Here is a 25,927-nt window from a genome sequence, read left to right on the forward strand (position 1 = left end):
ATAGTACAGTATGTTTTGTGAATGCAAGCGTTTCGGGAGCGTCTTTAGACTCGAGAGCCAAACAAAGGCAAATTCAATATGGAAAAACGTTATAGCGAGCCCCTTTCCGAGGAGTCCAACTTTCGACCTACCATCATGCCTGCTGTTGCACTCCCTCCAGTAACTATTCTGGATGACCTGAATACGAATGGCATTCGCGCATATAACATTTGCCTTGAGCTTGAGAAGTCGGCCCCTGCTGACAGCGATACGTTGATTCACGCAAGGACACTGGGCTACTTGATTATCCATTCCCCCTCCCATACTGCGCTTCAAGAAGTCGCTAATGCGATACATTCGTGTGCAAGAGACCATGCGAAGCTGTCCCACCTCGGACAGTGCTTCATCAACTATTTCATCCGTCCCTGTAAGTTCTCCATCACCCTGTGCAATAGGCCTAGCCTTGATAAGAAAGTAGTCAAGAAGTTCAAAGGTCGAACACCCGCCTCTTCAGATAACCCGTCATGCCAGTCGTCGTGTGATAAACTCAAGAGGGATTTAATTCAGGAGGCACCGAAAACTCATAAAGAGGCAAAAGATCTCGTAAGTGGCGATGTACATGCTACTGTCGTTGAGAACTCACGTTTCCCCGCCTTCTCCAGGCTCTTGTCCGAGATGGGTTTCGGTGTGTGGTGACCGGCAACTACCACCACGACACACTTTCCCAGGTTTCGGCTTCCGCCAACGAAATTCGGGAAGCAGGCGTGGTGTATACACAGTGTGCACACATTGCACTAGAGTCTACATATTTTAACCTATCCGACCTCGACTCGAGCAACGAGGAGGTGCGTTTTCGTCTATTTTTCTATACCGTTGATGACCTTATCCCCGTCAGCCTGACTATGCCGCTTTAGTGTTGGCGGTTATGAAGCAATTCGGACTGTGACGTTGAGGAACTCAATGGTAGAAAAGTACATCCTCTTTACAATGTCATGACAATGCAATCCGATATCCACGAATGGTTTACTCGCCTAGAGATCCGGTTCGAGAAGACGGTGAGCACTGAGCATTACGCCAATATCATAGCAGGCAGTCTTACTGCTTCCACTACAAGGAAGTCACAAATCGTTACAGAATTCGATCTATCGATGCCTGGTACCGATTACCGGCAGAGGTAACATTCACCACCCCGGACGACGAGAATCTTCCCGTTCCATCCGAGTCACTTCTTGCCCTGCATGCTGTTTGTGCCAAGGTCGCGAATTTCTCTGGGGCGGCCGAATATATCGATAAACTTGACCAAGAGGTGGAAGACTTGGGTGTACTAGCACACGATGGAAGTTCCGGGGATGTATTAAGCAGTGCCCTCTTGAAAAGCATGAATCAAGCTGTTGGCGTTGGTCACTGAAACCGTCGAGAGGGATATCAAACACTTTGCTTCTGTAGGTACAACCCTGGAGACCACAGTAAATTGTTCATTGAGTTAGCTCAGTCAATACGAACTCTAAGCTACTCTGATTAATAGTGCCCGTACAAAATTAGTGGTGGTGGAAGATCAAACAAGTTTCCACCCAATAGCCTTCCAAATAGCCTTGATACGCTTATCCCTACTCTCCGGTACAGCTTTGCGAGGGTAATATCCTCGATAGTATATCGTCAGCTTTGTATCGTTGAGATTGTTGATAACTTCAGGATTCTTAAGGAGAGGTAGGGCTCTCTGCAATAAAGTCAGATCCATCCACGTATTATAGGCCGACTGGGACTCACGCTTGTAGGCTTCTCGCCCCCCAGGAAACGGGACCTCGACGAGGATGATATCTCCCCATAGGTCCGGATTCCCCGCATCCCTGATAGCACGGTATATGTTCGTGTTATGGTTCTGGAAAATCTCAGGTAAGGGCTGGGTCATGGCGTCAATAGAAGCAATAGGGACATACTATAGCAGCCATCCGCTCCACTGCGTCTAAGTTTAATTCCTCAAGGCTCTCCCTGACAACCCCGTCGATTCCCTCTGTCAACGCCTCCATGTCAATATCCTCCAATTTTGAATCAATGTCGTCAAAACGCGAATCCATATCGATAATTTTGTTCTCGATGCCCTGGTTGTTATCTTCTATGCTCTCTAGGCGTTCCTCAATCTCGTCTATGCGCGTAACAAGGTACCCTAGGCTGAGGCCGGTCGCCTCCATCTGGTTCTCTATCCGGTCGAGACGCGCATCGATACGTGCCATGAAGGCGTAGATCCCAAAGGGGTCGGTCGGGTATGGCATAGGAGGATACGGATGACGTGCTGCCATAGGAATGTGGGTTGCTTGTGGTGGAAGGGAAGCAAGAGGAGGTACGCAGCGAATTTCACATTTTCGTTAGGATCACGTGAGTAACGCGTCGGCGCGTCAGGTAAGCTTTTTTTAGTAGTAACCATACGATTCTTCCTGTACTTGCTACATAGGCACTGGATATGTCGAATACACCTTCAGATTGTACATATTCCAATGAAGAGCGGACCCCCTCCTTCCCGACGAAACACTAGTATCCTGCGAGGCGTTAATTGGCGAAACAATTCTGGCAGCGCAAACAACATACCAGATATATGAATATGGCAGCGTTATGCCATTGAAAATGACTCTCGTATATTTTGAAGCTCCTAGACTAGCATCCAAGGCTGATTCGAGTTGCTGCTACGACCGTATATGCAGATTGTGCTGAGGTGTCCAATAATGGTGATAGTTAAATGGGGATGGGAACGGTAAGCTACTTAGCGACGATAAGCTTGAGAACGTGGACAACCATGGCGTGTAAACGTACAGCCTGGGATCACCCGACGCTATACAGATCAGATAGGTTCCATAGCACACTATATTCACCAGCATTGGGAGCCGAGAGTGCAGTGGAGCGAAGACGTCCCTTTGAGAGATCTTCTGCATGATTAGGTTCGAGAGGAATGGACGCGAAAGTATAACGCACAGTCCTGTCTCAGCTATCATAAACGTTTGGTGCACCCGAACAGAATACCTGTCCAGTTGCTTTCCCGGTTACAGTAGATTGTATTAACGATTTCTGCATTATAAAATGACAGGTTAGGGTACATATATGCTAGAAACATTGGCACGGACCCACAGGAATCGATGCTCTGCGACGTTCTTGTTAGACCAACAGCTGGAACCGGCTTCAAGCATCCGCGTCAATGGCTGAGATATAGCAGAGAGAGGGGGTCCCACCACATTGGTATGATTCGGTCCAACTCAGTGGATAGCTACTCCGATAGGGATGTTTCGTTGGCTCGGAAACCGAATGAGCGGCTCTATAATGAAAATGACGACGCATATATGCAGCTAGAATTGTATGAACGCACCAATACCGAGTTGTGCAGAGGACTAGGTATTTGTAAAGATGCTAGATCCCGCTACACACCCTTGGTGAGCAGAGTTATTGCTGAGAACTAGGGAGACAAAAGAATAGCGCACCTGTTGTGATTCGTGTCCTTTACAATAGATATCTGCTCGTATAGACGTGCCGACATGTGAGAATAACGTCGCAGTGTCCGTGAGAATTGGTCTTGATATCGCTAGGTCGCGTCGCTGTGACCGCCATAGTGGTGGAAGGAAAAGACGAGTCCCGGCAAACGCCGACACGCCACTTGCTTCTACCCCACCACCATCAATATAGCTCTGTCACTTGCAAACTCTACTAGACCGCCCTCTGCGTCTCTCGACCTATATCTTTAATCCGCTGCACATCGTAGCCAAACTGACTCGTAAGTTTAGTTATATATCTACTCAGAATTTACTCTAAACCTACTTCATGCGTTTACCCCAATAGAGCGGAGGAGTAGTCAGCCAATATGTGATGCATATCATCCGAATAGCCGGTATGCGCGCTTTCTCCTTCGCGGTCTTGGGCGGCGTGGATACCGATATCAAAACGAGGGCCCCCCACGAAGCATATTTCCGCGGTAACTTCGTGGAAATGACAAAGACCGAACCCGCTTGATGATTCATGCCAGCTACTTAGTAAGCCTCGGCCGAAATATTGTACGTATACAACTCAAACTGAATGCATTACAGTTATAGATTCGCATGATTACTCTTTACAACCTTTCGTCCGATTTAGATAATTCATGCTAGCACTTGGTAAGCCTCCCCAGAACTCTTATGTATATAACCCAAGCTGAACAGCATGTTTTACAGTTTCGATAAAGTTCTAACATGATCGCTCTTTACGACCTTCCGACCAAGGCAGCCGATTCCCCAGGAAGTATGAATACCTGGCGGACTAGGTACGCATATTTCTCGTTGCGACAGGCATGTTCTGAAACTAACTGATTAATGTTAGGTATGCCCTAAACCTCAAAAATCTGCCCTACCAGACTGTCTATGTCGAACTACCCGACGTCGAAGCTCTCGCCAAAAGGATCGGCGCCGCCCCCACCAGCACGAAGTCCGATGGCGTCTCCCCTTTCTACACCATCCCGATCATCCAAGACGACTCCACTGGTGCTGTCGTCTCCGAATCTGCCGCCATAGCAGCCTATCTTGACAAGACATACTCATCCTCCGGGCCTGTACTCATTCCCCCCGGGACCATGACCCTCCAACTCGTCTTCTCCGATACAGTGACCGGCATTTTCAGTCCCTTCCGGCCATTCTTCATCTCGGGAATAATGGCAAAGATGAACGATGCGACGGCAGTGTATCTCTCCAAAACTAGGCTGGGCGGGGCTCTCAAGGTGGAGGCGCCGAAAGGGGAAGAGCTAGAGAAGCTACGGGCCAGTGCTAAGGAGAATTTTGGGAAAATGAGCAAGTGGTTTGAGGATAACGAGGGTGACTTTGTTATGGGAAAGGAACCGTGCTTCGCGGACACGGTGATTTGCGGGTATTTGTGGTTCATGAGGAGAATGGTTGGGGAGGAGAGTGAGGAATGGAAAGATATCGTTACTTGGAATGACGGCAGGTGGGGAAGGTACCTGGAAATTTTCAAGCCGTATGAAAAGATTTTGTAGGCGAGAACGTCGAATCACTACTCAGTTCCACCCCGAATATTTCTTCATAGAGAACCGTGCCCTCTTTCCTGTAAGTAGATTCCGCTTGTTGTAAAATATGGCTTGTTTTGCGTGCTACTGTCGAGTGCTGCCTGAGGGGATCTTGTGCTCGCATGCTTGTGGCTTTGTACCGCTCCGATGTACCACTCTCCCTTACCTGCGGTATCCAGACCCGAGTCTAGCGACAGGCATGGAAACAAAGGATCGTAACAAATTCTACCTATGCATGTTGCACACTGATACTTAATGGCATCCTCAACAAGTCAGGTATCTCCATCGAACCGCGAACTCAGATGAAACACGTTTGGCTACTCGGGTTAGGCGCGGTATTTTACTGATCCAAACGTTTTGAAAAGCTGTTCTCTATCTGTAAGTGTAACGATTCGATCACGCTAAGAATCGGAATTGTTGTCTCGTCTGCATTATATAATTATCCACTGGTAGCTAAATGGTATCCTGAGTTGTTTATTTGCGCCTTGTAGCCAATGACCTCAGTTCGAATCTGACAGGGTGCATCACAAGTTCGGATGTGGATACCTTTTACCAAAAGATTCAGAAATCTGACAGAAGACTTGATTCTTGAGATCTGAACGTTCGTTTTCACACTGTCGAGACAAAGCATCTCGGCCCTCAGGCTATCAGTACAAGGGATCCGGACCACTTGACCCCCGCGTTGTAGGATGTGGTTTGCCGAGGTGAAGACGGAACTGAAAATTGAATGGGCTGTCCTAGTTTTCTATCCTTGGTCCTGTTCTGAGGATGATGCGATCATAGCTATGATAGATACTGCGCTTAAGACCTAGGTCGACCATATCAATCAACCATTGTTCAAAGCATTCGACTGCAGTACGTACGGCCATGGCTTAGGCTATTCACAACAACATCATAATACATCAAACACGGTATTTCGTAAGGGTAGACTCGTGTCATGTGAAGCCTTGCCAGTCAGTAAAAATTATTACTTGGTAGAACTCTACATCTAGTCGGGCTTACGGGCCTGCAAGCCCGTTCAATTATAAGGGCCCATGTCAAGGGATGAGTATCTTTCAGGAAGTTTTCGGCAGGATAGACGCGTTACTGAGTCATTCCACTAGTAGTGCGTGTCTCATCTGAGACGGGTGCGATACGATCTGATCGACTCCTTGATCGATGTCGATCAGGGTCTTGTGAATCGTCATCAAATACACAGCGCGGGACCACGGATCATCAAACACTTTATTGGAATAAACTCTAAATCGTGAAATCTACTACTTTACAAGTCAAAATAACTACAAGGCTCGAGTGGAACTGGTTTAGTATCTGAGTCTGTCAATGTTACTCTACGTAGAATGGTGGTAAACATGACAGAAATCTTCGTTCAGTAGTCTTAGCCTCAGTATTACATCGCCTGGTCACAGGAGGGGCAATACCCGTTGATGTGGGGCGCTATCATAGATGTTAGCATCATGACAAACTAGGAAATATATGACGTGCAGTACTGCTCCGGAAAGCGAAGGCTGGGAAATTGAGTTAAGACGAAGATGACTATGGTAAGGCAGCACAGAGACGTACTATTGCCAACAGGTATGCAGACAACGCGGTGGCTTGCACCTCACAGGATGGAAGAGACTGAACCTGCAGTTAGCCTCCTCGCATCGAATCTAGGAAAGGTATTAGATGTAAAGATTGTGATAAATAATTTCGTCTGGTAGTCGTCGTACGATTTGTTCAGGCTAATTTAAAACCACGGCAATTAATAAAGGTCAGGACATTCAAGTAGAAAGGACATACGAGGGTGATAGCGTGGCCGCATCGGAGGTAGACATTCCTAACTCTGCGCAGAAGAGATGAATCGAGACTAGGGAGATGTAGAGGTGACGATATACTCACTGACGGCGGCGGCACATTGCGTATTGGCTGTGTATCGAGCAAATGGATAGAACTGTAAGACGAGGTTGAAAGTAGCTGAGAGAAGATGGAGGACATAAGAGACGGTATCCTCTTTATAAACCCAGGACGATAGTATATTCATTTATGGGGAGTTGAGACCGCTCACGTCTTTGGTCATGGCCAAAGGAAGCCGTAATGGCGGAAGAGCAGGGAGCGCACCTCCGACCCTGAATCCATCAAAGACATCACTCCATGAGTCAGTAAGCATTCCGCCGAAATGACACAGGAAGAAACCGCACTTAACAATTCAAAGTGCTTGTAGTTTTAACACCAAATATTCAAGATGACGCTTTATAACACTCTATAACGGCCAATGTGGGTGTTATTATTGATCCGATATTGTCCAGTACATCGACTCTCTTGGCTGGATAGCTTGAAATACAGCTCAGAGATCAGGGAATACGAATGGCATCAATAGCTGAGAACATAAGCCATGTGACAACGCGCGTTTTCCTGAGTACCTGGCCATGTGTGCCTAAAAGAACCAGGGGGAAAGATTTCGGTTCAGTGGGTCGTGGTAAAACCTGTTGGAAGGTTTTGTGCCTCCCCGAAAAGTCAAATCAGAATAAAACTCACTGGGTGCTGAACAGAAAACTTGGCAAAGTTTCTTTCTGACCATGAAGTTATCTCTTGTCGAGAGGAATCAGAGAAACATAACAGATCGATTGACAATTCTTCCTCCGAATCAGAGCCGTCTGGCCGGAATCGACTGCTCTATCTCTCTTGTGTGTTTCGTGACCCGGATCTGGGTAATTAATCCATGTCCGTCGTGGAAAGTGCTGTATCAGGAACAGCAGGTACCGCCCAGTTGATTTAGAAGGATGAACAAAGATATCTCATCATAAGGGCTATACACGGAAATGGCTTGTCATCCGACAACGAAATTAATCCCCGGGTTCCAGAGAATTTTCTGCCACTATTTTTGTTTGTTAACTAGTCATCTATAGAAAGAGAAGTTAGCTGTCTTGACGTCGGGCGGTAAAGTATGGGAAGGAACGCACGGCTAAGCCCGCGACCGAAAAAAGTAGCAGTGGTAGCACACACCCAGATAGACAACAACTTTGAGAGGAGATTGCTGGACTGAGAAGAGCGCAAGAGTCCTGCTTACTTCCCGTGGCATTGTGCGGATACTGCTCTCATCTTCGTATCGCACAGCGCAACCGAGATTCAATTGGCACGCACCCAACTCCACCTGGTTAATATTTCAGCCGAGAAGGCCAGAAAGCAATCTTACGGTTTTAGCGGTGCTCATCCTCGAATACTGTAAGGTCCAGGGTAGATCGAAGGTACCACAACAGTCTCATTCTTTTTCGCACTTTCGCGGGTATCGCGGGTGGGCTGGGCCGATGGCAGAAATCTGAGAGAGAAAATCCTTGACCGGGTAGCTCTTGGGTAACCGTGGTGTATAATGACAGCAGTACGCAAAACCAGGAAGATGCCAGTTTTCAAAAATGCCGACCTCGGAGATCGTGTCCAGTTTGGTTTCGGGATACCCGGACCGATGATAACCGGACTCGGATGCCCGCGCTCCGAGCTGCTCCGAGATTCAAACATGATTAAATAAAGTTTATTCTTCTATCAGAACACCCCACAAACATCGCTGCGGACAATTGCACAGAAGCTGTAGCATATTCCGCAGGTGGTCAGAGCATTTAATCACGGTTTGTTCCCTCTTCTAAAGTGAGTTACTCTTCTCTCGTGTTGCAGAAACATATTGACATACACACAGCATAGCACAGCTGCGTAGTATCAAGAACAAGATATCCCAGAAGTTCTTCATCGAAGCAATTCCTGGACTGAGAACAGGCTAGATGGAACACAAAGTCGTGTTGATGACCCCGGCATCGGAGAATGTCGTGGGGAGACAGCCTGCTAACTGGATAGACCAGAATACCTGCGTCGATTAACTTCGTTTCCTTTCTCAACCTCGTGGCCGCAGCTCATCTAATCTGTCTATTCTTCGGACAGTAACATCCTCCTTTGCTTCGCCGACATCTACCTACACCGTGTTGTGACTTGGAAAGGTCATACAGGAATACGACATGCATCCAACAAGGTGTCTCCTTCCATCCTTCAGCCGGGATGGGGTACCTTCAGAGATGTAGCTACTGTTTGTGAACATTTCCGACACGCCGTATACAGATACCAGCGCTAGTTTCTTTAAACCGCCATGTCTGCATCACCGTCAAGGTCAACAAATAAGCTCTGTTCAGGCGATGCCATCCTGTGGTACGTGATTTTTTTAGTCCCCGGCTATGCATCACGAATTGACGAAACGACATTATAGATGCTGTCTCTGTCTATGCCGAAGCACTCTCAGTGCTGCCGTGAAGCGCGATGGCGTCTCTCCGTATCCGTCATCCGAAACTGGTGCCGTCGTCTCCCGGACTATATTGATACAACGTACCCCCTCTTTGGGGCCTGTATTTATATCCATCGGAACGGCAGCTCTCAAACTCGCCTTCTCTAGCGGAATAATCAACTTTTTGCTCCCTTTCCCCAACCCACCCGTGCTTCTGTACGGTTTGTCGGTCATGGCTACACCATCACATACATAGGAATTACATCACGGATAGTGAATTCTGCGGAGAAGTTACCAGCTCGCATTAGACCTTTAGCGCAAATGTTTATTCACCGTGCTGGAGCGAACTTCAGTTCGAACCTGTGAAGTTGGCCGACTGGTGGGTGACTTAATATTGATAAATTACGGTTGGCACTCTAAGCAAGCTGTATTATGACTATCGCAGCGCCTCGGACTTCCTGGCGTAGGTATGACTCTTACATTGGCATGCTGGACTGTTCCTAAATCAACTGAATGTCAGAATCGCGCTGGGTGTTATCGTGTCCTTAACTCGGCCACTCTGGACATCGTGCAAGCTATTGACATGGGTGAAGTGTAAACACCACTGATACCCTCGATCACAAATACGATCGAGCCCGGGATTGACGTCAATCAGGTACGAGAAGTAGTTCCATATCTGCAGACCATAATCATGATGTTATTTAAGTATCAATCCGTTAACAGGACCGTGATAGTCGAGGCGATCAAGCAGTTTCTAATTGCTTGCTATCTTCAAGGCTGAAAACAATGTATCCTCTACGTTACGAACAAATTAGACGGTCGAGCTGGTACGTGCGATTTATGTTCAATGGCAGCCTTGGTATTACCTTGCCTAGTGACAGGAGGGGCAATAAGAATTGATGTGGGGAGCTATCGGGAATGTTAGCGGTAAGGGACGGAAATATTTGAACTATTGTCGTACAATATTGCTCAGGGTAGCGAAGGCTGATTGAATGCATTGGTTAGTACCAGTAGTGAAAGCCGACACAAACGTGCTATTGCCAACAGGTCCGCAGACAAGCCGGTGGCTTGCAGTTTGCAGGATGGAAAAGACTAAACTTGCAGGTAGTCTGCTCACATCGAATCTAAAAATGATGATGAATGAGAGGAACGTTTAACAGGTATTGGTTATCGAACAATTTCTTCGGGCTAAGTTAATGACACTCAGTAGAAGCCGATACGTCGGAATATAAAGAACATACAAGATTGACGGTATGGCCACATCGAAGGTAGACGTTCCTGACTCTGTACAAGACTGGTAAGTAGAGTAGATGCAATAGTGAGGATATGCTCACTGGCGACGGCAGCACATTGTGAAGTATGCGCAGGGGACACAAAGATAAGGAAATGGTATAGATTTGAGAAATGACTGGAGAGACGGAGGATACTGATGACTCGCTTTATAAACCAAGACCAGTGATTTATTGCTGTATTCAGTCGAGCCCATGGATGCCAATTTTCATAGCAATAAGCGGTATCAACAGAGGAGCAGGGAGCATGGAGAACTTCATTACACGGTCACAGCGAGAAAATGATTATTGAGATAAAAATAAGAGGGTGACAACGACTTACTGCACTTAAAATTCAGGAAAAAAGATCAATCAATCAACACTTAGAGGGTTACCTTCAATAATGGTACCTGTTTCGACTACAATCAATCTATATTGGGAGATATAAAAGCCGGCGTATGGAGGAGCGAACTATTGAAGTACGACATCTTCCGGGGCCTAGATCATTGGTGGCTATGTACCAGCTTTGGATACAACCAGAAGAAACGAGAATACAGATAGTGCCAACTGGAAATAGAAAAATTGCAACAGCGTGCACCTGTCCGAGGAGCTTGAAAATGCTTCTATGGTGGGCCCAACGACGACTGACACGAAGACGTCGATTCTGTGTTCTGTCGTACAAATATATCATGAATTTTGGGAGGCCTGCAAGAGAGATTGAAACACGAACCGTTTTGACAATCGAGTGTGCTGATTCGGAGGCAATTTACCTATTAAGGGATCTTTCCGGTTATCTCGTAATCCCCATGATGTACGCCCCGACGTGGTCACCAGAAGTTTCGAACAAAAGACGTTGGAAGGGTCCGGCCGGCAATCGAAGTCATTTAATTGGTCCACCTGCGCCTTCACTATCATTCCATCAAGACCGACACGTTCAGGTCCTTAATTAAGGACCTTGATGGCAACCCGCTCAGGAACAGTAGGGACAAGCGTCGATGCGTCCTTTCAGAAGTTGCTAGTGCTTGGAGTACAGGAAGCCGACAGCTGTTACGCTGAAACTTTGCAGGATCGATGTCTAGGGGCAAGTATTGTCAGCACATAAGGGTTGCGTTTTAATCCTAGGGCCCCTTACGATCATTACACAAATCATGCCCAGAAATCAATCACCTAACGGCGCTTCGAGGCTTGGAAATTTTTGTGCCGCTGTTTCGGTTGATCGTTAAAATATATAGAAAGAGAAGAAAGCTCAGCCTCTTGATGATGGGGTGTGCGAAGCAGAAGAGAGATAAAGCGGATTCCCAGAAACCAAGAATACCAGAAATTGGCAGGATGTACCGAAGCAAGAGGAAAAACCTGGTAGCCCACGGCAATGCAAAAGTGATTCGACATTTCTGGATGAAAGGTGAATGTTGTAAGCCACAAGGGAGCACGATTCTTTACGTGACGCAAGAGAAAGAACATTATTAACAATAAAGCCAAGTAAAGTAACCAGAACCATTAGGTTCTGCGCCATTTTTGATAATTTCTGCGGCTTCGGTAGGTTTGCTAGCAGTCTTGAACGACGTAAATGGTTCGCTCAATAATTTCGATCAGCCGACAAGATATCAGAGCATCTGCATGAGACTAGATAGCTGTCCAAGTGAGGAGCGGTAGTATACGGAGACTAAGAGCTACTTTAGTCTAGATCTTTCGTGAAGCAAAACAAAAAGTTGAGGTTCAGGGAGGACTCGGCGCTCGGACCGGGTGCGCTTTCTCCGTCCACGTGTTGAGTAAACAAGACAGTTGTTCACATCCTTTCACATCCAGCACCGATGTACGCTAGGAGATTCGACAGGACTCTACTAGTACACTCTAGTCTTAAAACGGACACGTACTCAAGATATGACAGTCTGAGCATTGCATCGCTTCTCGTCCTCTAAGCCTTTCGTGTTTGGCAAGGTAAGTTATCCTTGTATATGGTAGAAGCTTATTTCCAACGCTACACACAGTGCATGATGCCAAGTACAGCCTAGCATAGACGCTGTCCATTGAAGCAGATCACCGACAAGCTGGATGCTCCCTAGTATTGGCGACTTCGAACTTCAGGAAAAAGCCAGCATAGATTAACCGGAAGAAAGTCGTAGGGAGACGAGGATGTTGATTGGGGGAACATTTGAATTTGTGTGAGTTAATCTTTTCCTTTCCTTGGTTACTAAATCTTACGGCTGCTGTTAGTCGTCGCTCTCAACGCCTAGCAATGGTTCTGGTTCACTATCATCTTCTACCGACGCGGTCCCATTCATCATACTCGTGCGCGACCTAGCGAAATATAGCATAGGATATGCCGCTACCTTTTTGCGGGACTTTCTGATACATTGTGTGGCATCTATACGACAGGTATATATGGCAATGCAGGATATCAGAGAGTGGGGGAAACTGTACACGGAAAGCCTAAAGGGATCAGCCGATATCGAGACGACCTCCATTTGGATGCCATGAGGGAGCTGCTAGGGATGGGGATAGATTCCTAGGCACTGTTATGGTCGACTCTCTCCATGACGATCTCCGGTGGTGACCACAAACGAGCTGCGAGTTAGCATTTCACCGCACTTGGTGGGGAAGATTACTGGTTGGCTCATTTGTCCCATATGTCTTCTCTCCTCACCGTTAGTGTCACGCGACTCTGTCTTCATTTCATTATTTGCATCACTATTCTACCGCTGTCGCGTTTTCTTCATCTCCCAGTACCATCTCCATCACCTGCGAGTGTTTCTTGCTTCAACAAGGATGCTCCGTTATAGTACAGCCCCGAATTTCATGACGAAAACACGAACTTCTGCAGCAGAATTGGAGGTGCTCATAGCCTTCCTATCGTAATGATTTTACCAGAAATGCCCCCCGTTGCCATGCTTGATGGCCGCAGGCATTTCCCAACCAATTCTCATGGCATCGTAATGGCACGCCGGATGCGGGGCTCGGAGGAAAGGAACGGGTGCAATCATTTTTTTTCTCGTAGATGACCAAATGTCGTAGTCAAGACTGGCTTCTAGGATGCAGCAGTCTCTAAGAGCACACTTCTTGCTGCCGGTCGCTGCCAGTTAGAAGAGATGAAGCCCTTCAAACGACAGCGAGGACAACCGGCGGGGACATGTCCATTCTTACGCTTTCCCAATCTACTATGCAAGTCTTTGTGTGCACCTGGTATCACGCCCTTCTTGATTCAACATGGACGTGGATACCCATACCAGTCGCCACAAAGTGCTGCGTCCGTATCAACATCAACACCATTGTCTCAAAAAAGTCTACCCGGGCGATACCATCCTGCGTAACACAGGCTGATAGCGTGTCTACCGAGCGGACAAGGTGCGTGCATATTACATCATCAACTCATCTCCATATCTGATTATTTTATGTTACAGATACTTTCTAAAGACTGCCGTTTCTGAGAGGACGTAACAATATTATCCTTCTCGACGGTTCGTCATCATCTCCAGTCAAAGAAAGGGAATTTCTAAAAGGATTAGACCCGTTAGCTCAAACGACTTGGAACACCACCTTATCATCACTCTTTGTCGTTGAGGAATGACAGTTTGTTCATTCATCTGCGTAACCATCTTGTCAGTGGTTACAATGTACCATTGGCTCATGTTTTACCTCGTTTGGTGGGATCCTCATCGCGCAATGGCCACTTGGCTCGTTCGATCCGTTCCTCTCCTAGTCGCGTACAGCTCACCTCCGCGTCAGTCGAAACAATACCTCCCCCATCACCTTCGGTTTGCCTTGTTGGACTGCCGTCACATCCTCTGACGCTCGCTGTCCATCTCGCCGCATGTCATTTTCTCGGGATCGATGTACCGTTCAGCAGTCGTCTCTTGGCGTTGGTATAGGCCTGAGACGCGGTCGCTCTCGACGTTCTACAATTGACGCTTGCTCATTGAAGAGGGACCGTGTCTCAGGTCTAGTGTTCTTACTGCCTGCCAATTGCCGATCCATCCTGAAGAGGAACGTGTGGACCCACGATGGCCGTGCTGATCTCCCGTTCTCAGACTGAAATATGCGGTCCCTCTCAAATATATCTTTTCCAGTGGCACAATTGGCTCACGATGGTGTGAAAAGGGCTATATGCCGTCGAACCCAAGATTGACAGCGGTATCATTTCCATACCGCAAATCTCACTACACGTTTGTACCTTCAGGCTTTCACAGTCAACAAGGGCCCCGACACCGTATGTTGCTACCTTCGCCAACACTTCGATGGCCGCGAGCGCATCATACAGCCCTTCGTTCGCATTGATTTTGTTAATAAGGCCGGCATCAAGTTTCATATCACACTTCGCAGAACACTTGGTACTGATTACTGAATTTTTACGGTGCCTAGATTATTCCAATCACAATCGAGGACCGGTCTGAATGGAGGGATGTCATGGTTACCGAGAAGTTGGAAGACTATAGGGCCTCATCAGATTGACTTATTCAAGAGCACGGAATCGGGAAACGGCTGGGTGGCATAGACGCCGTAGTAAATTACATTGCATCCATCGGTATGAGGAAGTGTTAGACTGTTTATGCTCTAGCTTTTACATTGGCGAGTACTATTCACTATTTGTATCAAGCAAAGATGTTGACCAACCCCTGCGGTGAACTATTTCAGACGCGTGTACATCTCATCCGCGAGTGTCGTCTCTACAAGGCACAACGGAAGTACTCCGGAACACCAAAGGCAGAAGAGGGAACGGAAGGCCCAAAACAGTAGGCAAGGAGACCTGTACCTCAATCGTGTGATAGTAGATAGTTTTACTTAGCGGTTATTCAATGTCGAATCAAGGGATAAAAAAAAGAGAAGTGTTCATAACACGATTGAATCTGATCGACTCAAATTTTTTGATGTCTAGACCTGTACATGCCAGTAACAGAGTATAAGTAACCAATCGTCTTGAAGAGAAGTAATGCTACGCCGGGTTTAAAGACGTTACGGATCAATGTGACAAAAGAGTGACAGGGGCGGTGCAGATCTGTTGAGCCGGAGTTCAAGATCCTGCATCCGATCCCGATCGCAAGGAAGGAGAACAGCGAGAGAACAAAAAGAAAGAAACAACGACGCGACACGACAGGAACAAGTAAGTCAAGTGGTATGGTATAGGTATAGTGTTGTAACAAAGCAAGGAATGGAATGGAATTAAATATGTTAAATTAAAAACAGGAAGATATAATTTTCGAAATTGAGAAATTGAGAGCCTTGGAATAAATCGACTTACGCAGAAGCAGAGGCCTGGATAGATGGAGTGACGAGAGAGAAAGATGGGGGTAAGGGTACGAGGGCAGTAGCAAAGGAGGAGAGAGGAGCCATTGATCGAAAGCAGAGCATGAGCACGTCGCAAGGTCAAAAGAGATGGGGGATGGAACCAACGGAAAGTGGTTCTTTTAAGCTAAGCAAATCAGGTCCCCTTTTAGGGTTCCGTTCATTCTAAGGGTCTTTGTTACGGTCCTTTGGCTAAGGGTCTTGCAATGCCGATGCCGACACAAATGCCATGCTGGCATGCTACGCGCCTTCTCGTGAATCTCGCTAAAACGTCTTTTTCTTTTGGACCCTGCTCGAATTGTCTTTTCTGTCCTTCTGAATACTTCCAATAGCTGTGAATGCCCGCCAAAAAAATCTGGAAGTTGAGTGAAGCATGAAAAATGACTAGGGCTTCGCACCGTACCATATACGGTATACGGCCGTATAGCCACGGTACAGTGATGGGCGACGGCTGATCCGTAACCGTACCGTCAATGCTCTTAGAACTAGGTTGACGGTACGGTACGGGTATATAGACGGCCGTGCCGGTCGTCAATACGGCCATTGAATAATACATACCTGATATTTGGGGCTTCGGAGCAGCTCCAGGTCCTGCCATGGGCACGTCGTCATCTGCATCATGATAAAAATTGAATTTCGAGGGGGATTTCAAGTTTCCATTGGCATCGAGGGCACACTGATCTGTCATGATGCTCAGAATGTGGTTGTAAGTCTGCGAAAAAAGGACCATTATATACTCTTTCGTGAACTCCTCTGGCTTAAAATTCAGCAGTATTTGACAGGTGCACAGGCCAGCGGGGGGCAAATTATTCTGCAATATGTGTGGGTAGTCAAACTCAAAGGATGAAACAGTAGTAGAATAGAGGCAGCAGAAGCAGGAAATAGAAAGTATTCTATGCTGGTAAGGGTTAGAACTTGAGTAGAGCAAGTGAAAGAAGATCAGGTGGTAGCGCTGAAGAGCTTGCGGTGCCAGCACATCGTGGTACGATGTTAAGTGTATGGCAAACACACGTACAGTGTGATCTGATGACGGTTATTTTTAGATACATACACGGCCGTCGATTACCGTATGATGGCCATGTTTATACGGTTGCTAACGGTATACGGGATGTCCGTATACCGTCCGTCTCTGGGCAAGTTATTTCGCCAGACAGAACGGGCACAGTACCTGTATGATGGCACCTGTATGATGGCACCCGTATAACCGTACTATACGGTGACAGTGCGAAGCCCTAAAAATGACGTTCAGCCCATTCGCACGAGACATTAAGCGGGGTATAACAGCATATTGTGTAATAATATTTTTCGGGCCAGTAGCCATCCAATAGTCAGAATGAGAACACCTCTTCTGTTCGGGAACATTTCTACAGCAACAGGTTGCGGACTCGGATGCCCAAGTCAACATCTTCATGTTATTTGTTATGTTATAACAATTCTAGTTTACTCAATTCTAGTTTACTCATGTAGGTAGATACATGCAGATACATGTACTAGTAAAAAGTATGTCAGGATAGAAATATATTGGGTTAGAATATAACTATGGCTGTTATGGTTTATAGTGAAGAACTGAAGGGCAGTCAAATCATAGAATATTTGCATATAATGCACTGTCAATCCCTCTATAAGAGATTGACTAGCCTTGCGTCAGCTTGCCTAGACGTGTTGATCTGCACGTGGCACGATCTACTTAATAAGAGAACCATCAGGGAAAAACTTGACCGGGTTTAATGTCGCTGATGTGATGGCAGCAGTATCGGCCGATGAAGGAGGTCCTTGAGCAACGTTCATCCAGGGCCAAAAGCTCATAACATAACGAAAGTTGAGCTGATAGCCGTGAGTTCATGACGTACCCCGAAGGGCTTGTCGTCAGAAGATGGTGGCGATATTGAGCCCTTGATTGCATATGCGCAAACCCAGCATCTGTTCTGTTGCTTTGGCTTTGAAGGCTTTGACAGACGGCGAATTAGCTGACCCGCTCAGTCACAGCAACACTAATTTTGGCGGTCGATATCGTACAATACTAGCGGTAGTAAGTAATATGTAGTAAGTGTATTGACAGAAATTATACAATAATGGTCAGGAGGTAATTTACAATTTTCTCTTCTTGAGCTTCATGGGTGCTTCGCGAATGCTCTGGGCCCACTGATTGTTAATGTCCAATGTTGCCTGGCTGTCCGCTGCTTGACATAGATCCGTATTATGAACATTGAAAGGCTCGCCTACGAGCAAGTCATGTCCGTGCTCTGCACATGTGATCTCCCGAACCGTCCACAAAATTGGATTGGAACCCTGCACGTAGCATATGCCACGGACGTACTTCCCGATGTGAGGTCCCTGGATGACAACCCATCGATGGAAGTCGCATACCGTTGGCTGCAGGGGTGTTACACGTGTGAGATCTCGAACCTCTGTCAGAGTGGTCCGAAAGATGACTTTCATGATGGATTTGGCACCAGAAGGTTCCAGCCTGACCTTCTGGGGTTGAGATTTCCCTTGTATATTGACTTGTAACTCTCGCTGGTTCAGTGCCGGGTGTCTGCTCCAGTGATACATCGCTGGGTCTGGTGGGTCTGGTGCTGTTACGTCCCAGGCATTACCGGTACCAAGGTCCTCGGATGTACCTTCGTGTGGGGGGGTAGTGGACCTAGGAGGAGATGGGGATGTTCGTTGCAATCGTAGTGCAACTTGGGCAGCTAATAGCTGGCCACGTGCAATATTCTCATGCTCCTTTCGCATACGGCGATACTCCCGTGATGGTAAGAAAGCCAGCTGACTTTGATGCAGCAGCTGGTAGAATCGTAAAGGGAGCCCTGTCCTGCGGTAGACAGCATTAATTACTTCAGTTTGATGTAATTTGAAATGATGAACTTACGTTTCCTCAACGACCTCGTTGTAATCTACCCATATGTCACGGTAATTGTGCACTGCACTATAACTTTGCTCCAGGCGAATGCATACCCTGAGCCTACTAGCCGTTGTCTGGTTGACTCCAACATCCAATACTTTTCCAACTTTTCCTTTGTGAATGTCCGCGGAATGAGATTGACCACCAGTTCCAGGGCGGGATGTCGTGTCCAACAGGTTAAAATGCCGTTTTCTTGATTCAGCGGTAGCTGAAAGCACCAGTATGCGGAGACCTTGCCATGGTACCCTACCGGTGTACATTCTTCGAGCTATCTCTTCAGGAGAAACAGCGAAATTGTTAGAGGTTGTAGGTAGAGAGATAATAGTTGCTGAATTGCGATGTATCAGCATTTCCTAAGATAGTCTAAGCATGCAAAGCAAGCCTGGAACAGGTCGACATACCCTTACACTCTTGCTGTACTGGCCTTCCATCACATCAATAAAGATCGCATCACCGACATCCTGGACAAAGCCATGCCGACCGCAAAATTCTCCCCCAACCACCTCCACATAATCGCCAAGCTGGAATATTTTGATGACATCATGCCATCGATACCAGAAAGCACCGTCTACAGTGCTGATCTCCACTGCCGCACGTTGCATACAAGTAACTGTACCAGTCTGTGAGTTTGGTGCCAGAATTCGCTCTCCCTCAGTGAAGTGCCAATCTTGGGGCATAAGGTAGTCGTCATCAATATACTTGTCATCCAGAAAATCTACGAGTACACCAATTAACAGGCTGACATACAACCAACCAATAAAATTTACCTAAATAATCATTATAATCCTCATCGCGCTCCTCACTAACATACGCATTTCCAGGTTCCAGTGCTCCAGGATATTTTGCGGTCTGTCCCCAGACATGTTAGTGGTGATCCATATTATGCAGCAGACAAACATACCTCAGGCATTTGACGCGTAGCTTAGGCGTTCGTGCGTGTCACGTCAGATACGAGATCTTGACAAAAAAAAACTCAGTCAGATCAATATTCGTATATTCATTATAAGATAAATTTGAAACTAGAGCGAATAACAGCATCTCATCCTCATTGTACCACTGCCAAGGATCATAAGCGAGTTGGCACTACTGACCTGTGGTGGTGGTAACGGTGAGAGAAGAGAAGAGCTTATCTAATCTTAGCCGGATCCAGTTAGGTAGCTGCGAAACTGGATTCCGAGTTAGCCGAGTCCACGTTATGCAGTCTTTTCCTTTTCCGTTCTAACTAGCGACGCGTCTCTTTCTGACCGCCATCAGTATTCCCCTCGCCATCCTCCTATGCTTTCTCTGTATGTAGTCCAGCGCCTCTGTCACCAGGTCCCCATTCGCATTCGCATAGTCACTCACATCCACATTCACACTCGCACCCACCAGACTGTGATGATCCGCATTCTCATTTAGAATTGTCACCTCTGCATGTATCACACGAAGAATCTCACTCAGATCCACACCTACATGAAGGATCGCACTCCGAATCTGATCTTTCACGCTCACACTCCCACAGCCATTCGCATTCGCCACCTCCCAGGTCAACGGTTACCGGCGGCTGAACGAGGTGTTGTTGTACGTGTACCAGGTATGTGTCTTCAGTTTTAATGTTGACTCTAATACTTACTGTTTACGCTAGCTGGAGAATTGGACTTGAGGACTTGCTCTTCATTCAGATAGTAAGCTTTCTAGTTCACTGTACTAGTTACCGGGACACCGACGATTTTAGATATTACAACCCAAGCAAGGTACCGACTCATCGAAGAAAGTACTACCCGTTTTTGCCTGCATATCATGACAAGACGAAGCTGGTGCATTTCAGGAAGTGCTGTCAAGGTTCTCCACGATAGTTCCAAGTATGTACTTCTGCTTCTTCGCTTCGGTGTTCGCTAACGAACCGTCCTTTCAGGTAGATTCTTGTTTTACACGATCACACTTTAACAAGTGCTACCAAGTGTTGAATGGGTACCGTTTCGATTAGAAGGATATTCGTGGGCTATGAGATACAGTGAGCTGGTCCTTTCGCTCACCTATGTGTTGCTAACGTTTATCAGTGGTTTTAGAGCTTATATGATAGCAATCATCAAGCACAACGTCTTATCTGAACCTGGTAAGCAAATCCTTTGTCGCTCAAGGCAGCTCTCGATTCATGCTTACCTTTCTAGTTCTAATTTTGAGAAGCTTTAAAGCTCGTTTCAAGTTTTGACGAGCCGTGCCCAAGGTAAGCCAGAGATTTTGCTCCCTTACCTCTACTAACAAACCGTTTGCCATGTTAGCATACTGCATCGCGACACCGGTCCAATTGTAACGACACAGGATCTGTACAAGAGCTAAACTCGGCTTCTCTGGGCTGTGAAGATGATAGGATAGTCGATGTAAGTCTTGAATAATCTAAACATCGGTGATTTGGCTAACTTGGCTCGATTAGAGGTGTAACAAGCCATGTATCCTAGATGTACTGGGCACAGGCCATTACCTTCAGCTGTGATTCCGTGACTAGCCGCTGACAAGGTAAGTGGACAAGTGTTTAATGTTTATTCATTAGACGCTTACTCTTTATCTCTCTCTAGTATTGTGATCCATCTACTAACATCGAAGATATGGCTACAAAATTCGGCGAAGTGTAGCAGGAGTTACATAGCGAAGGCAGGCCCCTGCAGAGTCAAGGGATGAATTCAGGGTGTGTACATTGACTCTTGATCTCTTCACTAACCTACTATTCTTTCCAACGCTAGGACGTTCTTGCAAGCACCAATCACGGCGCAGACGACTCGACGTTTTATGGCACAGCTACACGGCCTTTCGATAATCGCAACATGCCTGACGTAACCGCCGAGTTAAGATACGGAACAAGCTTGTAGGGATATTTGTAGGCTGAGACACGTTAAGCTCTTACTTCTGTTCATCTAAATCCCTCTAATGTTCGTAGACTCTCGTGTTGCCCTTCGGACTCATACTACATGTCGAACGAACAAGCATCGTCTTGAGTAAGTAAAACCATTTGACTTTCGTTAGCAGATTATTTACTACAAAATTTTCCTAGGTCTAATATCAGTCTTCAAGGCTCTCGTTTGACGAGCCTTGACTGGTGTAATCCAAGGTAAGCTCTACATTTTGTTCCCTTATCTCAGTACAAGACGATACTGGTCAAGGCAACACTGCCGCTGAGGTGGCTGGGTGCTTAGGTCAACCCCCACCTCTTCAAGATTGAACGCGAGTCTGGGGAATCGTTAAGGGTTGGACTCGGTTTTTCTGGGGGATGATAGCAGATACACTGGTCGATGTCGAGGTGAGCACATACTACCTTTTCTCTCCTCCTTTAGCTAACTTAGCTCATTTTAAGGTGTAGACCGCGTACTCCTCATGTAATAGGTACGTGATCTTTACCTTGTGTGTTGTCTCTGATACTAACTGCTCGGGTAGTCTCAGAATCAAATATATTTACTTGCATGTTGACTTTAATGGTAAACCTTCGTGTTCGCCGCGTCAACTTGGAAGCTAACGATTTGAACAGATGTGCTGTGATACACCAAGTCTGTGCCGGGTGCGTACACTCTTCAACTGGAGACCGTGCTCGAGGTAAGTGTTCGTTTCTATTACGAGTGAATGGAAGCAGACTAACAAGCCACTCGTAGGCGGTATCACCAGGTGCAGAAGGATATACCAGGAATACAAAGCTTCCAGTAGAGTACAGAGAGGCGAGGAGACATGCGCACGGGAAGACGGAGTGTGTGGGTGCGCGTACTCAGATCCGGAGCGAGATCGAAACCCGCACAGATCTCCCCACTAAGGTCGAGCTCTGCACATCTACGCGCGCACGCGCGGATGCACAAGAGAATGGACTGTGCCCGAAACGACTGCGCAGAACCTTCGAGTGCCCCTTCGAGTGTTGCTGGTTCGTAAGATGAGGATCTGGCTCAAAGTCGAGCTTATCGATGGTGGACTTGGCATAAAGTAACGTGCAAACCAAGGCAACGCTAGCCTAAGGGATGGAGAAGAGGGAGGGAGGTGTTGCGGAAGATTTGGAACTACGTGAGAGATGCGGCGGATGGAAGGGATGGCAAGTGAGGGATTTTGTAGTGGGGTAAGCGGGAGTTGGTGTGTGGTACATAGCTTGTGATGTTATACGCGTCCAGGGCGATTGTAGTCCTGAGCAAATATTGGCCATCATAAGCATGTTCACGACACAGCCACTGGTGCTTGACCTTTGCCCATCTCCAATCACCAACACCGACCGCCCTCAAAATCTTCTTCCAAGAAACTGGTCTCACCCAGTCTCCACGCGGCTTCAAACTCAACATGCTCGTCTTAAACCCTGCCTAGGAACGAGAAACTGCCTGATGCTCTGGAGGGGCTTATTGAGAATATCAAGGCATGCCTATCTAGGAGACTTACTCGTTGTATTGATGTACACGTAGCATTTACCCGACTCAGATCCAGATACATTGGACGACCGCAAGGCAGCATATATAGGCGACCTACCACCACCGAGCACCGTCACAAAATCCATCTCGCAGTCATTGAACTGCAACCGCCCTCGAAACGACGCATCTAATTGAGCAGAGTTTCTTTGTCCCACATCCGAAACATCCTGTGCCGGAACGGATACCAAAATCTTGGATCGTGACATGCAGATGAAATATGATACTGCTAAATCATCTCATCGTTACACGGCACAGTACCTTCAGGCTAAATCCTCGCGGTTCATGTTTGCATTTCGTTGGTGTTGGAAGGTGAGTTCAACTTTCTTCTTTTCTATGTACTCTCACTCAGTTCCCGCCACTCACAGCAACGTCGATCCTCCTTCCAACTCTGCCTTGATCTACTTCCCCTCCCACGAACTTGTTCCTTGCAAGCAACGTAAACCCCCCGGACCCTGATGTTCCTCAGAATGATTGCCTGGGCCGAATAGAGGTCGAGTTTTGTGCCGAGACGACGTATCGTCTTCCAGCCAGATGAATTGGTGAGGAGGACGACGCGTCATGGAAGGTTGGCGTGGAGGGAGGGAGGGCTGAGAAGGGAGGTGCACGATCGGCCCCACCCGTACGTCGAGTCTCTTCTTGTTCTGTTCGCCCTCTTTGACCGTGATTTCAGAATATGAATCACAATACCTTCTCACTGAATGCACCTTGGCTCGGCACATCTTTGACCACTCGAAATTGCTGTATAGGACGACGTATCGTCTTCTGGCGAGCAGACGTGGCACGTGGCGGGTGTTTGTGTCGCGGGAGGGAGGTGTTGGCTAGCGAGGCTGAGTGTAATCGGCTAACTCACCGATTGCAACCATCCACTGTTCATCACACTCGTACGTTGTTTCCCCTCTCTATTCAGAGTCCAGCCCTGAATGTCTTTATAGGTCCATGTAATTATCTCCTCGTCGCCCTATTTTTGTGTTGACACGACGTATCGAATTCTGGGAAGCAAGCACCGGTGGCGTGTGGGGGTCGATTCGTCTGCGGAAGGAGTGTTTGCATACACACAACAGGGAAGGCTGATAATCACACTCAGAGCCCGCGTCGCTTAGCCCTCGCTCTCCCTACCCTCAATGCAACCCGGTTGTGCTGGTGCCGGCCATCAGTAGGGGAGTTGTGTGCTGGGTATGTTTTGCTTTGCAGGTTCCTTTGATTTTCACTGACTTTTTTTTTTGTATGCAGTTCGTCCTTATCATGGCGAGGCGGCTATCTGGAGTCAACGTTCAACCACCGGGCGCCTTTGTTCACCCCCTTCCGTTTGTGCATTTTTTGAATACCTTTCGGGTGGGTAAATTATGATCCTACGAAAAATAGTTGAGTTGGACTTACACTGTCTTCAGGCCCGACCGTGATAATTTTTTTTGGTTCGAAAACTTACTTTCGATTCTCCCCCCATCTATTTAAATTTCGTATCCCAGTGGCCACCCCAGTCCTTGTCAAGAAATCATGTGTTTTTGTCCTCGTCCTCCTTAATGGTGCAAGGTCGCCGCCAGGCATCAAAGATCATGACGTACCTTTGCCCCGATCTCTACCAGGTCGGAAAAATGCCAGCCCAATATTTGCTCCCGTTGTGGATTCGTATTATCACATACGAGACGCTCCACCTGAACAAATGCAGCAATTTTGGTACATTGTCCTTCCCCCCTTCTATTCCTCTGTTCACGAGAACCAGCTTCTACAGATCCAAAAGAGTTGCATTGTTGACCACCATACACTTCGTTTCGACACCTGCATTCTGATTCTCTGAACCTGTTGCAGCTTGAGCTTCGAGTATACGTGTGTTCTACGTTTTGTTTAGTACTAGGGCTTCGCACCATCACCGTATAGTACGGTTATACGGGTGCCATCATACGGGTACCGTGCCCGTTCTGTCTGGCGAAATAACTTGCCCAGAGACGGACGGTATACGGACATCCCGTATACCGTTAGCAACCGTATAAACATGGCCATCATACGGTAATCGACGGCCGTGTATGTATCTAAAAATAACCGTCATCAGATCACACTGTACGTGTGTTTGCCATACACTTAACATCGTACCACGATGTGCTGGCACCGCAAGCTCTTCAGCGCTACCACCCGATCTTCTTTCACTTGCTCTACTCAAGTTCTAACCCTTACCAGCATAGAATACTTTCTATTTCCTGCTTCTGCTGCCTCTATTCTACTACTGTTTCATCCTTTGAGTTTGACTACCCACACATATTGCAGAATAATTTGCCCCCCGCTGGCCTGTGCACCTGTCAAATACTGCTGAATTTTAAGCCAGAGGAGTTCACGAAAGAGTATATAATGGTCCTTTTTTCGCAGACTTACAACCACATTCTGAGCATCATGACAGATCAGTGTGCCCTCGATGCCAATGGAAACTTGAAATCCCCCTCGAAATTCAATTTTTATCATGATGCAGATGACGACGTGCCCATGGCAGGACCTGGAGCTGCTCCGAAGCCCCAAATATCAGGTATGTATTATTCAATGGCCGTATTGACGACCGGCACGGCCGTCTATATACCCGTACCGTACCGTCAACCTAGTTCTAAGAGCATTGACGGTACGGTTACGGATCAGCCGTCGCCCGTCACTGTACCATGGCTATACGGCCGTATACCGTATACAGTACGGTGTGAAGCCCTATTTAGTACCTCACATGGCGTACAGACCGATGTTATAAAAAATAATATCCTAGCTTGAAACACGTAGTCGTCAAAGTGATGAGGGTGCATCGTAGAAATAAAGCTTAATTGGGGGGACGCAAGATCGAATTCCACC

General features: G+C 47.1%; 6 protein-coding genes across 6 annotated transcripts; 2 read left to right on the forward strand and 4 right to left on the reverse strand.

Moving 5' to 3' along the window:
• Window positions 1-135: 135 nt before the first annotated feature.
• EV420DRAFT_1683095 (uncharacterized protein) lies at window positions 136-1,447 on the forward strand (the record flags this gene model as incomplete). The annotated part of the gene is made up of 6 exons (XM_060479242.1): window positions 136-406; window positions 458-582; window positions 642-824; window positions 875-894; window positions 947-1,034; window positions 1,094-1,447. The coding sequence occupies 6 exons, from the start codon at window positions 136-138 to the stop codon at window positions 1,385-1,387; spliced, it is 981 nt and encodes a 326-aa protein (XP_060330229.1). The 3' UTR covers window positions 1,388-1,447.
• An 84-nt stretch (window positions 1,448-1,531) lies between these two features.
• On the reverse strand, window positions 1,532-2,378 carry EV420DRAFT_401930 (uncharacterized protein). Its single transcript, XM_060481980.1, has 3 exons — window positions 1,917-2,378; window positions 1,747-1,858; window positions 1,532-1,696 (listed from the first exon to the last, which is right to left on the reverse strand). Exons 1-3 carry the CDS (start codon window positions 2,274-2,276, stop codon window positions 1,677-1,679), a joined length of 492 nt encoding a protein of 163 aa, XP_060330230.1. The 5' UTR covers window positions 2,277-2,378; the 3' UTR covers window positions 1,532-1,676.
• A 1,806-nt stretch (window positions 2,379-4,184) lies between these two features.
• Window positions 4,185-4,978, forward strand: EV420DRAFT_1270751 (uncharacterized protein; the record flags this gene model as incomplete). Its single annotated transcript, XM_060467590.1, has 2 exons — window positions 4,185-4,255; window positions 4,312-4,978. 2 exons carry the CDS (start codon window positions 4,185-4,187, stop codon window positions 4,976-4,978), a joined length of 738 nt encoding a protein of 245 aa, XP_060330231.1.
• Window positions 4,979-17,737: 12,759 nt separating this feature from the next.
• Window positions 17,738-19,811, reverse strand: EV420DRAFT_1764465 (uncharacterized protein). Its single transcript, XM_060480779.1, has 6 exons — window positions 19,790-19,811; window positions 19,600-19,655; window positions 19,466-19,547; window positions 19,100-19,413; window positions 18,666-19,051; window positions 17,738-18,608 (listed from the first exon to the last, which is right to left on the reverse strand). The coding sequence occupies exons 2-6, from the start codon at window positions 19,606-19,608 to the stop codon at window positions 17,882-17,884; spliced, it is 1,518 nt and encodes a 505-aa protein (XP_060330232.1). The 5' UTR covers window positions 19,609-19,655; window positions 19,790-19,811; the 3' UTR covers window positions 17,738-17,881.
• Window positions 19,812-22,428: 2,617 nt separating this feature from the next.
• EV420DRAFT_1748291 (uncharacterized protein) lies at window positions 22,429-23,313 on the reverse strand (the record flags this gene model as incomplete). The annotated part of the gene is made up of 3 exons (XM_060480231.1): window positions 22,429-22,665; window positions 22,793-22,998; window positions 23,079-23,313. 3 exons carry the CDS (start codon window positions 23,311-23,313, stop codon window positions 22,429-22,431), a joined length of 678 nt encoding a protein of 225 aa, XP_060330233.1.
• Window positions 23,314-24,551: 1,238 nt separating this feature from the next.
• Window positions 24,552-25,558, reverse strand: EV420DRAFT_1480124 (uncharacterized protein; the record flags this gene model as incomplete). The annotated part of the gene is made up of 5 exons (XM_060469646.1): window positions 24,552-24,587; window positions 24,670-24,830; window positions 24,970-25,134; window positions 25,356-25,395; window positions 25,472-25,558. 5 exons carry the CDS (start codon window positions 25,556-25,558, stop codon window positions 24,552-24,554), a joined length of 489 nt encoding a protein of 162 aa, XP_060330234.1.
• Between the last annotated feature and the right edge of the window lie 369 nt (window positions 25,559-25,927).

The sequence above is a fragment of the Desarmillaria tabescens genome, assembly GCF_030435595.1.
Source record: "Desarmillaria tabescens strain CCBAS 213 chromosome Unknown EV420scaffold_19, whole genome shotgun sequence".
In the NCBI taxonomy this organism is placed as follows: domain Eukaryota; kingdom Fungi; phylum Basidiomycota; class Agaricomycetes; order Agaricales; family Physalacriaceae; genus Desarmillaria; species Desarmillaria tabescens.